The sequence below is a fragment of the Larimichthys crocea genome, chromosome X (genome assembly GCF_000972845.2).
Source record: "Larimichthys crocea isolate SSNF chromosome X, L_crocea_2.0, whole genome shotgun sequence".
Lineage (NCBI taxonomy): Eukaryota > Metazoa > Chordata > Actinopteri > Sciaenidae > Larimichthys > Larimichthys crocea.
Genome location: NC_040020.1, coordinates 27,826,480 through 27,845,003, shown reverse-complemented (window position 1 = coordinate 27,845,003; position 18,524 = coordinate 27,826,480). Strand labels below are relative to the sequence as shown.

The following is an 18,524-nucleotide window of genomic DNA, read 5'->3' as shown; positions in this document are numbered from 1 at the left end:
TTATTGTTTTTCCCCTCATTGTTTAATGTTAAAGAATAAGAATGGATTTGCTGAAATAGTTCCAGCACTTGACCTCAAGTAGCCTGGAAAACAAATGTGATTAATAATAGCTGGAAAGAGAAATTAAGTGACGAGAATGTATGTTTAGGTTTAATTTCCAGGCCTATAATTAAAATATATTTGCAGCAAGCACTGTTTTCTTGATTTTCTTAATTCACTTTTTCTATGAAAAAAATAATGGTGAAATGTACAAGGAAATAAAGGGGTGTGTTGCACCTCTGTCTTGGGTGTGGGTGTGTTGGCAGGAGTGCATAGGATGCCTTCGCAGGGTGTGAATGTGTTTAGGTTTACTGTGTACTTGTATTCTTAAGTATGAATAATACTATAGGTGTGCTTGTTAATCAGTCACATCCGGCTATGCAACTGACAGTTTAACATCTAGGTACATTTAATTGAACAAAGTAACTCAAACACACACGCACGGCATCTCTTCCTGATGTCTTACCAGCTGTCTATCATCATTATCCTCTACACACAATCCTTTGTCACTGCAAAGACACACACGTGTGCTCTGTCTCATCAGGCTTGAGATATTATTTGATGAGGTGAAGATAAACTGCTAATCTGCAGGAAGAAACAAGACAGTATTACTGAGAGTCAGAGTGTTTTTACATTACTGTACATCCGTTTATTTGCACCGTTTTCCTTATTTTCTGCACATTTATTTAGCGACAAGCAGATTTATTTGTTAGACTGACTGTACAGTACAGGGGAAAGGTGAAAAGTCCAGGGTACAGTACAAGCATCCAAGCATTGTAAGGCATGAGATTTACTTTGTAAACCAGACAACTATGCTTTGTCTGCCATGTGTAGTTTCATGAAAGAACCTGACACACCCTCGCTGTGTTTCTACTTTCGTTGTTTCTTCCCAGTTCACCTGGAATTAGGTGGCATGCTGATAATTCTCTTCCATGTTTATGTTGCCCTGCAAACTATCAAAATGTTACTGATCCCTTTGAAATCGCAGTTGTTTAACCATCAGTGACACTGCTGACCTATAACACCCCAAAGGACCAGACTTCTTACGTAACAACTACTTTTACAGCTGTTTAATCAGTACTTGACATGTTCATGTGTGTATTGTTTCCTCTTTAGCAACACTAGATATGTGGCTCTCGTCCAGTCTAATTTTTGAGGTTGAATCCTGCTGACTTTTCTTTTTAAGATATCTTGACATGTAGCAACAAACTGCACCTGCAGGAAGAACAGTGTTAACTTCAGTCTGCTGGCTTTTCTTCTAGCACTGTCATCAAGTCAAAGTTCATGTCATGTCATCCTGAATTATACTTTGTGTAGCGTTGTCAGATCTGTGGGAACATACAGCTGTATGTATTCTTCCTGTTTTGTTTATTTTTAATCCATGCTCCCTGATTCAGAAAACATCTATTTATTTTTTCATGTTGAAGTTCATTCTTGACCTTGGAAAACAAGAAAACAAACTACTAGCTACTCGTACCATCTCAAAAGCTCCAGAAAAGCTCAAAAAGATTGTTTTAGTCGAACATTTTATCATTGTTTTTGACACGATTAAAATAGGGTCTTGTCCAAAATATTTTATCATGAAAAGTCAAAATGTCTTTATTCCACATGTCATTACAGCATTACTTTGCCAAAATGTTCAAATTCAGTGTCTAAGTTTGATACATGTTCAAGTATATGGCTGAATTGTTAAACAGAGTGATGATGGAGCTGCGTGTTTCTCTTGACAACAGGAAGAGTATCTGTTTTTCCAGACAGGTGGACGCACCCAGAAAGAGAGCGAGGGAGACTGTATGACTGGACCGATCAAAAATGTGTGCTCTCTATGCCGTTCCACACTCAGCTGCAGAGAAAGCTGCTCAGCTGCATTCCTTGCCATGATTTCCTATTGTTGATACACTGCAGAGAGACGCCCTGATCCTGAATGACTTGCATGCCTGTAGATGCTACACATGTGTCTTTGTAATGCATGGGGTCATCTTTAATCATTAATGGCACAAAATGTGCCTCTTATATGAAGGTATTATGTCATAAACGTCCTTTCTGAGTCACAGGTTGTGAGACACTTCAAGTGTTAACTGTATAGACTGTGTTTGTAACATAAAGTATATCTGAATCCTGACAGTAGGTTAACACAGCGTAGGGTGCGGGTGAAGAGGGGTGTGAGCAAGACAGGTTCAAATAAAAGACACTTATATATTCTTGTTTTTTTGTTAAGTCTTGCTCTTTTAAAATGTAAAAAACAAGCAAACAAAAAACAATTAGATATTAAAACATGTTGAATAGAAGAGAAAATATGAGGGAAGGAACCAACAAAATAAAAAGACAGTAATCGGAAAACATGTTTACAGTATTTAAACTAGAGGGAGGGTACCCTGCAACAGGCCATTACAGTCCCATCATTTCTATTCCCTTTTCCATCACTATCACTCATTTACAAGGTTTTTAATGCAGTCACAGGTTCATTGGTTCATTGTTGTGGATAAAAATCATCAAGAATATAAGAAAACATGAAGTTTGGCACAAAAAAGGAAACTGACAACACTAACATTAGTGAGCGATTCAAAAATCTGGCACACACTGGAGAAGATACCCAGATGAAAGGAGAGGTGATGATGTTATGGTGTGCTCATGTAGATGAGATAAAAGTGTGTGGGGGGGGAAGAAGAGAAGTAAATGAAGAGGGTTTGCTTTTATGAAACAAGGCATGCATTGGTTATATACAGTATATTAAAAAAAAACTTTTTAAAATCAGCTGTGTATAATTTGAAATATTATATAAACCTTCATTTCAGAGACAGTATACTGCTGACCTGCTTGTAGGAAGTTAAAACATCATAATATAATATGACATTGGAGAGATAACAGAGAGAAAGAGATGGAGACATGCAACCAATAGACCATCTATTGGCCAGATTTGAAATCATTGTTGTGCTGTAAATGCCATTTGTATGAATAAAACATGTTTTGTTCTCAACTCCCTTCAGGAATTCATTGTTCGTCCAGCCCAATGAATTATGCATCTATGGTAATCAAAGGGCCCCTGCTCCCTCTGCAGCATTAAGAGCGTGTCAGGGCCCCAGATGAAAAGGAAGGGCAGGAAAGGAGAGTGTGGGGAACAGGTCGGTCCGGTCCTTCTCTACTAGATGGATGTCTGGGCGGTGACACACCTGTTAACTTGTCTGGGAGGGGCTGCTACTGTGCTGACGTGAATGTGTGTGCGAGTGTGCTTGAGAGAAACCAAAGGGAGAGGAGAGACAGAGTGGGAGCCACAGGGTGAGGAAGACAGAGACGAAGAAGGAGTAAAAGAGAGAGCGAGTGAGAGATTTTCGTGGGATCTCTGCTTGACCCACCACAACCTCCAAGATGTTTAAGAAAAAGGAAACTAAGGACAGTACGCTCAAGCTCTCGGGCAAGGTCACCAAGTGAGTTTTTCCCTGTGGATTTTATGAATGTAATGCATGTTTGAATGTATCTCGGTCATGTTCCCCCTCCTCCTGTTCTTCCCAAGCCTGTGTCATGTTTCCTGTATGTGCCGTTGTCCTCTTTCTCTCTGAGTGTTGTGGTTCAACTCCTGTTACATTACAGCTGGGCTGAAAGAAAGCTTTGATGCAAGTTTGCTTAGGGAATTTCCTCACTGATTTCAAGCGTGGAGTTATGTCAAGTTAATCCTCTGGGATGTTGAAAGCTTAGTGAGATGTCTGCTTGTTCTGAGGGCCCTGAGGTCAGGTTTACTTTGTAAACATCAGTGTTGTTTAACAAAACAGGTGAAACTGGTGAAAATGTGTTTGTAACTAGAAGTGAAAGTTACAGTCTGTTTCACAGGTGACCAAACCATAAAAATCGTGACTTCATGTGCCACTTTTACCCAAATCCTTTAGCAAAACATTACTGCTGATAAGCATATTTCAATGAGAAAAAACTCTCCAAGAACTGAGTGATAATTTCAATGACAGCTGTCATTTATCCAGGCTGTTCAATCTGCCATGGCTACTGTTTCAAATGTAGAAATGTAAGTCACTATTATAATACAGGCTGCAAAATAGTTCTTTAATTTGGCAGGTGGCGGTACAAAGTTGCTTGTGACTTTATTTAAGATGAGCGGAGGGCTAAAGTAAAACAAACAAAAAAGCTTCATTTGATCTGTAATATGTGAAATGTTCCTGTCCTTTTCATGCATTACACTTAAGATACAGGATCTATAACAATCTCCAAATTAAATCTCCAAATAAAATAAAAAACTCTCTGTTACTGACAAACTTAAAGAGTTAATAGATGATTTCACCCTTTGGACATACAATACTCAGAGAGAATCTAGAGATACATTCAGCTGCAGAACCGATGAGTAGCTAACCCTTTTTTTCCTGCCTGGCATCACAAAAACGCGGTTTCAGAGGCAGGTGGTGACCACCCTGAGGTTTCACCTTGCCCCTGGCCTGGACCTGTTGTGTCACTGCCAAACGTGTGATAAGGGTTGGGCAGCCTGTACTGCTCAGCTGGTTTCTTTCCTTTATGGGCGTTGGTCCCCAACTGTATTTTATGGTGTGACACAGGATGCTTTACTCTGTTAAGATGTTTCCATTACCCATTAAATCAATCAGAACATTGTGAAGTAAAGCTGCAACTCATTATGATTTCCCTTGTTTTTTTCAAATAATCATTTGTTTTTATTATATCAGAAAATCACCATCACATTTTCTCAGAGCCCAAGATAAAATTCTTGTCAAAAGTGATAGAAATAAGAGAAAAGCAGCAAAGGTTTCACATGAAATCCTAACTCTTTCACATTTTTACTTTATAAATGACTTAATTAATCACTTATCAAAATTGCTGTTGATTATTTTTTTTTATCAATAAACATTAATCAACTTATTGTTTCAGCAATAAGTTAAACAGATCCATGAATCAAAACTGTTGCATCTTCAAACTTTAAAGATCTATCTCATGTCACAAAACAGAATTCAAGGTCAATTTCTTTGTTCTTAAACATTGAACTTAAACTTGCATATTTACATGAGATGATCAGACACCAAACATCTGCACTTCACTGAACTTTAAGCTGCTGTAAACCTCCATTAGCCCCCAACATTCCCCACAACTGAATACACACTCCAAACTGTGAGATGGGAGGACATTTGACAGCTATAATAAACTCAGGGAGTGTTTGTGGTCTTACAACTAACTAAAAAATGCAGACAAGCCCTTTGAAATTACGCGGGTTATCCAGTTATCCTACTTTCAAGTCAAATCAGCCATAGCTGCTCATTGTGTCCTTTTCAGCCACGACTGACACAAAATATTCATTGTTTTGTCCTTTTCAACTCGTTCTAATACTTATATTTGAAATAGTGTATTCTTTGCCATTGGAAGCCGTCATGTAGCTCACTCAACAAAAAAACTGACACAAAGCCTAAAAGACTAAACTCCATAGAGCCGCTGCAAAAGAGGTTTGGAGTTAAATGTTTAGTTAAATATTACATGAATATAATCTATGGAGAATAAACAGTGCTTCTTTCTGACTTTTATTTCACAAAAATACAGTTTGAATCGTTTTTTATTAGTCGCTTCCCCTATCGGATGGAAGCAGCTATGTATGTAGGGTGGAGGCGTAAACTTTTTTTGGCTTCTAAAGGAGGGTGAAGATGTTAATTAAACACATTTCTACTCATGGAAAGCAGATCACTTTCTCTGCAGCTGTTGACAGCTATGCTGTTTATAAGGAGCTCAAATTACAAGTGCAACATCTTTGATTTCCTCACATACCGCTTGTAGTCCCTGGATCAAAGGAAACATGCACATACCAAAGGTGGACGCAGATACATTGTGTCCACACACCCACAGAGTCACAGTGTTCAAAAATGTGTGGGTGTGACAATGCTGTGTTAATAATGAGGAACTTTCACCATTCATGCCCTCAACGAACCTCTGTTCCCAATCCCTTAGACCCAGTAGATGAAAGACGGATGTATTAACATTAGAACAAGCCCCTGTAGATCAAATTATCATGCTACTTCATTAATCCATGATCTGCCGGAAATGACAAGCAGTCAGCAGAACTCTGGGAACAGAGGTTCGCTGAGGACATGAATGATGAAAGTTCCTCATTATTAACACAGAATGGTCACGCCCACACATTTCTGAACACTGTGACTGTGTGGGTGTGTGGACACAATGTATCTGCATCCACCTTTGGTGCTTGTCATTTCCAGTGATTGGAGCACAAACATTTCTTTGAAAAGTTACGAAATAATCTTGTTGTGTATATTGTGTGTGTACAGCACATACCTGTCTCTCCTGCTAAGTGAGCAGGAATAAGGAGGCCATTGTTGTCAGAGCGGCTGCAGAACCAGATCAGTTCGCCACTCACTGAGTCAATGCAGGAAGACAACCTGCATTCCTCTGTCACCCCTGTCATTAAAATGCTGCATGAAACTGCATTTAGGTTGTCGTTTTTCTTTACAGAGAGGCCTGACTTTGTGCTCTGTGCTAGCTTTGGTATGTTTGTCAATTAGCAGCGAACTCCTCAATGGTTTGCCAGCATTCTTTGGTTCAGAGTTACACATCAGCATCGTTCTAGAGATTTAATTGCATGAATGCCTTTACTGACTTTACTTACCCAACTGATGTGTAACTGATTTTAGTTTGCTAAACATTATGGGGATGTTTCTCAGCGTTAAAGTGCAAGTATTACAAAAGGATATATATTTATGTCACACCAGGGTTAAAGAGCAGGTGAATTAAAGTCTCGGGAAATTTGTCAGCATTTTTACATAAACACTCAATGGAGATGTTGGATAATTTCTCTTTAACCTGGATGCTGTTCTGTGGCTGTGAGAAAGGTTAATTATCTGTGACTGAGAGGGCTGTGTAAACACCTCAGGTGACACCAAGATCACCACAATCAAAAGTCTGCAAGTCTCCTCATTGTTCTCCCTTGTCTGAACACACACCTTCTCATATGTTTGTAAATTATTTGATTTAGGGCTACTGTAATTGATCATTAACTATGTGTTCAAACTCAGCAGATTTAGTTACCCCAAAGCCTCTCAAACAAAAAACAGTTCTTGTTAGTGTAACATCATCCTGTGTTATCTTTATGCAAAACCTTAGCTTCAAGATCTTTTGATTTGTAACTCCAAACTCCTTTTTTCATGGGTGTAGTTCATTTCCAGTTGCCAGCAAGTCGAGCCCCCTCCTCCTCCTTTTGTCTTTCTGAGACATTGTTTTACTTTTTCTCCTCCAATCACTGAGTGGCATCAACAGAGAGGAAGGTAGAGGAATTGACAGTCACAGCCATTGTGGAATGGTTAGCATTTAGATAATGCTGACACCTAAATCATCTCAGTCGCCTGTGAGATAGTGCATGATTTATCAGGTTGTGTTTGATCTTGATAAACAGGCACCAGTCAGATAATGAGTAAGATTAAAGATAAACTGTCCCTGCACATGTTTAATGGTGGAGACTATTTGACAATATGAGGAATGCAAGGAATACAGATATTCTGAAAAGTTGTTTTATTGTGTGTGTTTTTGAGTTTACACTTTTAAAAGTTGTCAAATGTGTTTTCTTGTTCGGTTTCATCCCAGTCACTCTGTGTCTTTTGAGTTTAGGAAGCAGTCTAACAATATGTAAAACCTCTAACAGTGAGCGTGGGCCCTCATATACAGGACTGTGAGAGGGACTGTGGAGCACAAAAGAGGAAGTCTGAAAAGTATACAACCTAATAATCTGTGACCTTTCTCATCACCCTGCAGGAACCAAGCTGGCAACTTGGCCTTGCTGATCGCCCAGATGCAAAAGAATGCTGACCAGGTGGAGAAAGACATCCTCCACTCTGAGGAACTGCTGGCTGTGGTGAGAACACTCAAACAAGGACAAACCAATGCACTATTGATGCACCACTATTAGTGGCAAACTTTTTCTTAAAGAAATCACCCTAACGGTTGTATGTTTTTACTAGGATGCTGAAAATGAAAAGAAAGATCAGCCCCTCCTTCATGAGAAAGAGATTTCAGACAAGCTTGGCAATGCTGAGGGCCTGTTGAAGGACCTTTTCCTGGACGTCGACAAAGCCAAGAAGCTCAAACATCCACAGGCCAGAGAGATCGAGAGCGAGTGGGTTTTTTTTACAGAATAAATACGACAAGTAGGAAATATAATATACAAGAAATAGCTGCTCACCGGAGAGTGAAGTGTCTCCACAACCACTCCAGTGATTTTCCAGTGACTTTCAATACATCATCGTGTCCCCACCCTAAAGCTAATGCTAATATTTATAGAGGCCAATAGTGTTATATAGAATCAACAAATAAATAATTTCTTTCAGTTCACAATTCCGTTTTCCCCATTGCAAAATGCTGCTTTTCACAAAGTCTTTGTCTTTCAATGGAGATAATCAAGACACAGAATAAACTAACTTTATTTTAAGTAAAAACTATATTATAATCGGCCAATAAAAGATGATGATTCTGATCCAGATCATATTGCACACTTTGGATCCTCGTAAATACTAAGTTGTTTGTTTTTTTGCATTTCCTCTGTCCTCTGGTAACTCCAGTGTCATACACCTCCATGACCGCTGGTTGAAGGACTGCGTCTTCTACCGAGACATCTACGAGCAGATTGATGATGTGTCGCTGATGCCCAGAATTGACTGGGGGCCTGTTTTCAACCAGAAGCAAGTAAGTTTAATGACACTGTCTGAGAAGTAAAAAATAGTCCTCAACAAATGCTAAGAACTATAGTGGCCACCTCTTCTAGAAAATAATGCAACATGTTAAACATGTAACACATTAACATCAGTACATGCCTGCTGCATTTTACAAACATGCCGTGCATGTTTTCAGTCATGTAAACCATGCTTTACATACTCTCACAACCCTGTAATAAACACATTAGCAGTTAGTCAGTAATGACTAGTTAGTGCCTCAACCTGTTAGATTTGCCCTCTGGTGGTTATTCTGTCTATACATACCTTTAACTGTATTCTTTTGTTGTGTGTGCTCTTAGAAAGAGGTGAATGTAGAGGACTATGGCCCCTCCATGGCGGACCTGGAGAAGCAGATTGCTGCCCACAACCTCACGCACAAAGAGATCGAGGCCTACAACTCACAGCTCTGCGTCAGCTCTGCAGGCAGCAAGGTGAACAGCTGTGTTTACATGAAAACACATTCACAGTCATACTCATACTAGTGTCTTTACTGAAGCAAAAAACATTTTGAGCACTTTTTCAACCCAGCAGCTGATCAAAACTGTGAATGTTTTCTTTCATTTTAATGAAAATCATTTCTAGCAGTTTATGTTGCTATCTTGTCTTTCAGGAGCAATATACAGTCCTGAAGAAACAGTACAACAATCTACTGGTGAGTTGAGTTCATATGTAATTACATATGAAACAAATGATGTGTAATTATTACACATCATTTGTTTTTGCGTTTTATGATGAAAAGTTTTGACTATAAAGACAAACATAAAAATTTATATTCTACCAATACCAATATATTAGTTAATTATCACACAATAATAATTTTGAGTTTTAACTAATGTCATTTAGTCTTTTTTCAGCAACATACAATAAAAAACAACAACAACAACTACCTAATATAACATGACATGTTAACATAACATGTTTATACTTTCAGAGCTCCTCAGGTTTTTATCATTTTTATTTACTTTCTCCTCAGGACAACTCCAAGTGGCGTCGCCACTACCTGAACAGCCTGTACGAATACATGCAGGGCAATAACAAGGAGATGGCCTTCCTTGGAGAAGAACAAGAGAAGATTAAAAGGCAGGACTGGAGTGACCGCATGGTGGATCCACCTGATGTCCGCAGGCAGTACGAGGTCAGGACTTATGTGTTGTTAAGCCAAAAAAGTGAAAGATTAAGTCATAAAAAATGGGATAGGATTACCAAACATGTAAATAACCCTACTTTGACCTCACACAGAACTTCAAGAACAACAGCCTGCTGTCCCATGAAAGCGAGGTGAACAAACTCCAGGAGGAAGGAGACAGACTTACTGAAATGAAACACCCTGCCAGTGCCACAATACAGGTACCTGTTGTTACCTGTTGGACACTGCTTTCAACCGCAACCTCAAACTCATCTGAATGTCATTTAAATGTTATTTAACTCATAACATTACATATTTCCAGGCTCAGAGAGACGTTGTACGAAACGAGTGGCAGAAATTCCTCAATCTCTGCATCTGTCAAGAGACACACCTGGACAATGTGGAGGAGTTCAAAAGGGTAAATATGGAACACCATTCACAATGTGTCATTATCACAATCAAGTACATTAAGTACATTATGCATTTTGTCTCTTAACACATAGAGGTTATTTACAAAAAGTTTAAACAATGTGTTTTTGTGCCATTTTCCAGTACCAAATGGAGACTGACCAGCTGTCAGACACACTGACCAAACTCAACAACAGCCTGGACCCCAAGTCCATCAGCAAGAAGAGCAACTCAGAGACACTGCTGCAGCTCGAGGTACACGGCAACTTTTTATAGTCGTCATTACAGCCAAACAATTAAACACTGCAAGTTGATGCACACAAGAAATTCAACTTGCACTTCTCTATAGGAGGGGTGGGAGAGGGTCGTACAAGGACAAAAAGGAATAATCAGATATAAGAAGAGGAGAATAGGAGAAAGAGGGAGCAGAGAGGTGGAAGGGAGGTGACAAGAAGAAAGAAATGTCAAATATTGAAAAATGTGTCACTAGCACCCACTTCTCTTATAAATGCTATGTGTTAAAAAGACACAGATATCTCAATCAACATTTCTCATATGCACCAATGTTGTCAAATTCTTATTTATTTTCTTCTTTGTTAAGGTTTCTGTATTGTTTGCTGTGAATCATACTACATGTCCGAGTTAAAAGAGGTCAATCTTTTAAAACAAATCCAGCTCATTGGTTTACTGCCAAAGTTCAGACTAATAAAATATGGGAGAACAGAAATTGGCATATTATGTAGGATGTTATTGGCATTAATTGAATCCTAATTCTAGGATGATGTATAAGGCAAAGATTTGTTGCTATCCACCATGAGATGTGTATTTTCTAAAATGTCTTTTCCTCTGGGTCTGTTTCCCACCAGGCGGAGGAGAAGGCTGTACAGAACAGTGAACAGCTGCTGGCTGACCTGAGGAGACGCAGCACCACCATCGCTCCTCTGAAGCTACGGCGCAACAACCCCAACAGACCCATCACAGTGGAGTCCCTGTGCGACTGGGAGACAGATAAGGTGGAGCGTCTTAACTTTAAATTGTTGTAAGGCAGAGATGCAGCTAAAATGTAATTCATACACCCTGACGTTTCTTGTCTAAACCTTTGGGCATGTGTTGTCTTTGTTGTTATCATGTAGGCTACTCTGGTGAGGGGGGAGAAGTTAACCCTGAAATCTAACTCTGACATCGAGAACTGGGATGTCATCTCCGCTGATGGGAAAACAAAAACCTTCCCAGGAGTTTGTTTCCAGATTCCTCCACCCGATCCAGAGGCCATTGACAAAGTGGACCTGTAAGTAATGCAAGACTGTATTATTATATAGCTATAACAAACCATGCAAGAATATGCCAGTAATACTGTTCTTATTTCTACCTTCCTTTCTGCCTCTCTCTCTCTGTTCATGTTCTTAATTCATTAGGTTGGGTGGTGAACTGGCCGACATCAAGAAGAGAAGAGCTGCTCTGGTGGCATCCCTGAAGAATCACAAATCGATCTCCAGGCCCCAACAATCAGGTTATTATCTATAAATTAAATCTTTAAATATCCTAATTATATGGTATAATTAGTCCTATAAACCATGATAATTATTTACAGCCAGTTGCACGAATAGTTTTTCACTTTTATCTTCGGGCTACAATCAGATCAAGAAATCAATAACATTTCCTGTGTCGTCATTCAGCCCCAGTGTCTTCTCCTTCACTGGATCCTAAAGTGACAGCCCTGGCTCAGCAGCTGGACAAGCTGGACAATGACCTGGCCAGCGCCGAGGAGAGCATGCTGAGCCGCCTGCGGGCCCCATTGAGCCGCACCGACCCAGCTGCAGATCTGGTGAACAGGCTGAGGGAACAAGAGGTGAGAGGAATGAAGTTACAAACTATGTTGCTTAATTTCTGCTTGTTGCTACAAGTGATTCACCTACAGTGTGTTGTGACATTTGAAACATAAGTAAATTGGTGCAAGTATCTAAAGTACCTACACTTGTCCCTTACAGAAAGCTGCCGAAGCTCTCAAGGCTCTGGAGCAGCAGAAGCTGGCAGCTCAGGCTGACCTGCAGCCTCTGCTGGCCAGCAATACTTCTTCTGCACTGCCACTCAAACTGAGTGACGCCAACAACAAGCATGACAGCATTGCAGCACTTGCTGACCTCTACAACAAGAAGTATGTTTTGCTTTGAAAGTTACATTCATGCAGGGGGAATTCTGTCTCCAAAACAAAGCTTTAAAACTGTGTGTTAAAACTTTTCTTTCCCACAAAGAAGAAAAAACACATATTTTTGTAAGCATACAGTATACCTGTCTGTCTGTCGAGCTTTGCTACATTTAATGATCTTTTGTTTGTTTGTTTTTTAGAGCAAATGCATCACTTAACCTGGAGAGGCAGATTAACAAGGTGGATGGCCTTGTCTCTGGTTTTGAGAAAAAGCTGAGTGAAGACGGCCCAATTCCTGATGAACCCCATGCTATCCAAGCTCGTACTGAGGACATTCAGGTGAGGATATCCACATTTCTGCATTCCTTTAAAATCTTTCTCCTACCTCATAGGTGATTAGATTTTAAATTGCACATCTTTGCTGTATTCAGTGCCAGCAAAGGTCTGTGGCAGCAGCTCAGGATGACATGAAGAAGATGAGTCAGGATCTGGAGACCACAGAGCAGCTGTGCAGCTCTCTGCAGCAGGGCTACCAGGAGTACTGCCCTGACATCCAGCGCCAGAGGACAGAGGTCAAGCAGCTGCAGACCCGCTATGCAAACGTGGCCAACCAGCTGAAGGAGAGGTGAGAATCACACTGCAGTCAAATAAATTCAGTCAGGTTCATTAGAAAGTCAGAATGTCAGTAGGTCACACAGACATGTGTTAATTAAATTAGTTAGTTCAATTTGGGTAATTTAATCCACCAAGACTAGTTCCCAACCTGGAGGTCAGGTCCGTCTTAATCACAAGATAATGTTGAGGGGTCACAATGATGACAAACAAGCAAATCATTAAATGTACAACATCATCAACTGATGTTGTACATTCAAATTACAGTACATAAAAAAAAAAAACATACTGATATGATGCAGTCAGGTATAAGTTTCAGCTAATTATAGCTCAGATATAAATATGTTTTAGGGAAACAAAAATAAACTTGAGCTAATCACCCAGTCTTTGAATATTAAAGTATCTTAATGCAGAGCTTTAACAATTATCAGTTGTTTAATTTTCTGCCATATTGATAAATTCCCTCAGAGAAAACATCTCACAAGAAGCCGCAACCAAGAACCAGGAGTTCCAGAGCACACAGAAATCCCTGAACTCTTTCCTGGACAACCTGCCGACAAATGTGATCAACTCCAACGATGATCTGTCTCAGGTCTCTGCTAAGCAGAGTTCCCAAGAGGTGAGACTGTCACCTGACCATGTCATGTGAAGAATAGCTGAGGGGGCTTTATCTTTTTTCTCTGAACAATCAGATCAACAACTCTCGTTGTTTTGATCTATGTAAAGCTGTAAAAAAAAAAAAAATGCTGTTATTAATGATTGATGATATTAATGACTTGTAGTGATTAACATCTGTCAAACCTTTCATCACAGAGGGTGATGGAAGACCTGAAGAGGAAGGGAGATGACATGGACAGATTTTCTGATGTGTCTCTAGATCTGCAGAATCTACTCAATGTAAGACTCAAATGGATTATAATCTAAAATATTATCAAGAGAATCTATCTGTGATTGAAGGTATTGTATAAAAAGGAAACAAATCCCTAATTTTACCATCATCATCACCTTACCTAGAGTTTTTCAATTTAAACCATTCTTTGCAAATGATGGAACAAAAGCATACTTGATTAACTGAATAAATTATTTTGTGCTCAGACTAGCAAGCATAGCCTAATGCTCCACATCTGTGCAGGAATACGAGACCAACGTTGACAAATACAACAGTACACTTGAGGATGCTGGAGCCACTGTTGCAAAGAAACCTCATATGCTCACACTAGCCGATGCTGTTCAGAAAGAGGTAATGTTTAAGCTCATATGTTTTTAACATAATATACATGTGTTACATTTATTAAAAGATCAAGGTGCATGATGTTTTGCTGTGTTTTGTTTATTACAGGAAAAGGATCTGGTCAACCGTTTCGCTGAAGCAACAGCTGAAAACACCCAACGCCAAAAACAGATGGACTTGGCTAAGAATCTCATTTTGCAAGTAAGAAAGCAGGATATAATAAAAATGCAATGTTTGCTATCCTTTACATGACCTTCCAGACAGCCACTTATTGCCATTTAATTATTTGGCTTTTCCTGCTGCAGAATGAAGAGAAAGTCCAAATGGTGTCACAACAGCAAGTGCAGCTTCAAAGCCAACAAAGGGATGCTTTTGAGTCTAACAATCTGCTCAAAGAGCTAGAGGAAGAGAAGGAGAGAACAGTTTATACTGAGTCAGAATTGAGAACATTTAAAGACAGGATGTTGTCGTTGAAGAGTCGCAGAGGAGTCGAGCGTGTTGAGGAGAAAGAAGTACTGCAGTACTATCGCGATCCAAAACTGGAAAGAGATTTGGCTGACCTGCAGAGAAGTCTGCATGATGAGACCCTGAGGCGTAATACTACCCAGACTGAGGTTGAGGTGTTTAACAAGAAAATCACCATCCTGGAGGACACCCTCAAAAACACTCCCACCAAACTGGTGACAAGAGAGGTGACAGAGTTTGAGAGAGATCCTCAGCTAGACGTAGATGCAGCTAAGTTGAGGGATGAAATAGGAAGGATGAGAGATGAAATTAGAGTGAGAGATGGGGAGCACATTCAGATGAAGACAGAAGTTACGATTCTCGAGCAGAAAAGACCACCGATCAAAGAGAGAGTTGTTAAGAAGGAGGTGGTGAAAGTGGAACAGGACCCAGAAATGTTGAGAGCAGTTCGAACATTTGAGACGGAAATTTCTGGTGAGAATAACAAGAGCAAGTTACTCAATGATGAAATCTTCCAGACAAGGAGCCAGATTAATGCACTTGAGAGACTGATTCCTAACATCAAGCCTAAGATCATCACTAAGGAGGTGAAAAAGATCGAACAAGACCCTGACCTCATCTCTGAATCTAAGAAGATTCAAACAAATACAGAGGAAGAGAGGATTGAAAACAGCTCTTTGTCCCAGGAGCTGATGGCGCTCCACAGCCGCTACAGAGAAGTTCAAAACTGGAAGCCAAAAGTCGAGGTTAAGGAAATCGTTAATGAGATCTACTGGATAGATCCAAACACAGAGGTGGAGATAATGCGGCTTAGAAAAGACATACAAGACTCGGGCAAGCAGCGCGCTGATCTGGAGAGGAATGTCACCCAGGTCTCGTCTGAGCTGAATATCCTTCGTTCAGAGAAGCCCAAGGTGGAGCTGAAGGAAGTTCTTCAAGAGGTTGTTAAGGAGGAAAGAAGCCCTGAAAATGAGAGAGAGATTCAGCGGCTGAATGATCAGGTGAATCATTTACACACTACTCACAACTCCCTCCTGGACAAGGTTTCAGTACTCAGGAAAGAGAGAGATGAATGGAAGGCTGAAAAGTCCAAAATAGAGACCAGACTTGTCACCAGAGAAGTCATCAAATATGAACCTGATCCTCTGTTGGAGAAAGAAGCTGACCGCTTGAGAAGAGATGTGCGGGGAGAGGCACAGCTGCGGCGCTCCATTGAAGAGATGGTGTTTGACCTGCAAAACAAATACATCCTGTTGGAGAGGCAGAAGCCTGAGGAGAAAGTGGTTGTGCAGGAGGTTGTACGTTTACAGAAGGATCCAAGGCAGCTAGTTGAGCATGAGAAGCTCAGCAGGAACCTGGATGAAGAATTAATGAACCGCCGTCAAATAGAGCTGGAGTTGCAGCAGCTCAGAACAACAGTGGAAGATAAAGAGAGGATCCTACGAGAAAGTGTTGAGCGCCAAAAGAGGATTCAAGCCGAGTCTGAAGTAAGAGAGATCCGACTGCGCATCACACAGCTGGAGAATGCTCCACCTCCTGTTGAAGAAAGTATTATTGTCGAGGAGGTACTGAAGGTTGAAAGGGACCCGAAACTGGAGAGGATGACAAATGGTCTTCGGTCAGACATGGACCAGCAAACTAGCGATATCCTGCGTCTCCAGAGAGAGATCCGTAGCATCACTCTAAAACTTGAGTTCCTGCAGAAGGAGAAGTCTAGTGAGAAGACAGTATACAAGGAGGTTGTCCGTGTTGAGAAAGACCAGGCTGTCGAAGCAGAGAGGGATCGCCTGAGGGAGCAGTTGTCTCAACATAAATTTACCAGACAGGACCTGGAAGATGAAATCAGACGTATTAATGATAAAATCAACCTTATGATAAGCAGCAAGTCCAGTTCTTCAAGGGAGGAGAATACCCTCATTATAAACAGAGATGCCTTACAGAGGGAGAAGGACAACCTCACTCGGGAGCTCAGGACTCTGGAAGCTAAGAAACACGACACCAGCCTGTCTTTCCAGCAGCAGAGCAAGCTAATTAGTGAGAGAACACAGAAGAGCAAGCAGAGGAGCCTTAAGATGGAGTCTGACACCCAACGTCTGGAGAGGGAGATTCTGGATGAAAAAGACAAGATCCATATGCGAGACAGCACCATCCGGGATCTTCTGCTGCAAGTGCAGAAAGAGGAGCAAAATGAGACAAGGACCAAAGAGACCAATGTCTCCACCAAAATCACCATTCTGGATCCAGATACAGGCAAAGACATGTCTCCCTATGATGCCTACTTGCAGGGCCTAATTGATCGTCAACAGTACATTCATCTGCAGGAGCTTGAGTGTGACTGGGAGGAGATTACTTCTATGGGACCTGATGGGGAGACATCTGTACTGCAGGATCGCAAGAGTGGAAAGCAGTACTCCATCAAAGATGCCCTGAAGGAAGGCAGACTGACAGAGTATAATCTTCAAAAGTATAAACAAGGAAAGATGGCCATCTCGGAGTTTGCTTTACTGGTTGCAGGTGACAATAGGAAGCAACCCCAGTACAACTCAGTCACCCAAAATACCATCACACCAGTGAAATCAGCCCCCTCAGCCTCCACTACGGAAGAAATCCTCCCAGTTGCTGGAGTAATAGATACAAATACTGATACCTGCTTTACAATACGCAGTGCCACCCTACGTAAACTGATTGACCCCACCACCGCCCAAAAACTTCTGGAGGCTCAGGCAGCAACAGGTGGCATCATTGACATCACCAACAAAGAGAGATACACAGTTCACAAAGCAGCAACCAGAGGCCTTATTGAGGACAGTCAACTCCAGAGGCTACTCAATGCCCAAAAGGCTTTCTCTGGGGTTGAGGAACCCATGACCAGAGAGTGTTTGTCTGTAGGAGAAGCTATTCAGAAAGGCTGGATGCGAAAAGACACTGCCATTCGCTACATGGAGGCACAGTACCTGACCGGAGGGTTGGTCAATCCCAAAAATGGAAGCAGAGTGAGCATCTTTGATGCCCTTGGGACCAAAATGATCGACAGCACAATGATGAGGGAGCTGCAGGCTGAGTCAAGCTACATTAAGGATATTGTAGACCCAATCACAAAGGAGAGGATCAACTACAAGCAAGCTCTGGATCGCTGTAAGAAAGAACCAGTGTCAGGCTTACCAATGCTGCCTGCTTCCTCTAAAGATTCTGGCTACACCTACAATTCTACATCAAAATATACAAGATTCTAGATATGTTTACAACATACTTGGATATATGTGGTCTGTGGAGTTATGTGGTTTCAAATATTGTTAGATTATGGGAAATCCATATAAAATCCATACATTAATTGCAATGTAAATTTTGACTCAGGAAAAGTCTTCTACTGCAAAGTTTGTCTAGCCAAAATGATTGCTGCTGAGTTGCCTTTGTTTACCAAGCGTGTGATGTGGGCAGATGTTTTTTTGATTTAATTTAAAAACAGAGAATATAAATGCAATATAAATGCAGTTTATCTTTGATATTATTGTGTTATTAGGGATACTGGGACATGGTGCAATGCTATTTACCAAGATTGATTTGATCCTGTATTACCCGTGGGCTATCTTTGACATTGTTCACTTTAAACTCAATCTTGTTTGATACTTATGAAGAAAAATATATCAATAAATGTAAATTATAAAAACATGGACTTTCAGTGCTGTGTGGTCTTTTTTAAATTCAACACAATCCAATTTTATGCACTTGTCACAAGCATGTCAAGGAGAAGAAGTGTGTTCCTCAACTGATTTTAAATGACAACAA

At 40.5% G+C, this 18,524-nt stretch overlaps 1 protein-coding gene across 1 annotated transcript; it reads left to right on the top strand.

The window, feature by feature from the left end:
- Nucleotides 1-3,272: 3,272 nt before the first annotated feature.
- On the top strand, nt 3,273-18,411 carry evpla (envoplakin a). The gene is made up of 22 exons (XM_010748321.3): nt 3,273-3,464; nt 7,795-7,894; nt 8,001-8,155; nt 8,598-8,721; nt 9,050-9,181; nt 9,361-9,402; nt 9,724-9,885; nt 9,990-10,097; nt 10,199-10,294; nt 10,429-10,539; nt 11,151-11,297; nt 11,418-11,572; nt 11,700-11,794; nt 11,961-12,133; nt 12,273-12,439; nt 12,631-12,769; nt 12,862-13,055; nt 13,511-13,661; nt 13,856-13,939; nt 14,175-14,282; nt 14,382-14,474; nt 14,579-18,411. Exons 1-22 carry the CDS (start codon nt 3,406-3,408, stop codon nt 17,969-17,971), a joined length of 5,988 nt encoding a protein of 1,995 aa, XP_010746623.3. The 5' UTR covers nt 3,273-3,405; the 3' UTR covers nt 17,972-18,411.
- The last annotated feature ends 113 nt before the right edge of the window (nt 18,412-18,524 follow it).

What these genes read in the sequence shown, in the direction of transcription:
- evpla (XM_010748321.3), top strand. Translation starts at nt 3,406, where the DNA reads ATGTTTAAGAAAAAGGAAACTAAGGACAGTACGCTCAAGCTCTCGGGC. An exon ending in AACAGTACAACAATCTACTG is followed by an intron (nt 9,403 to 9,723) that starts GTGAGTTGAGTT and finishes CTTTCTCCTCAG; the next exon opens with GACAACTCCAAGTGGCGTCG. An exon ending in GCCAACCAGCTGAAGGAGAG is followed by an intron (nt 13,056 to 13,510) that starts GTGAGAATCACA and finishes AAATTCCCTCAG; the next exon opens with AGAAAACATCTCACAAGAAG.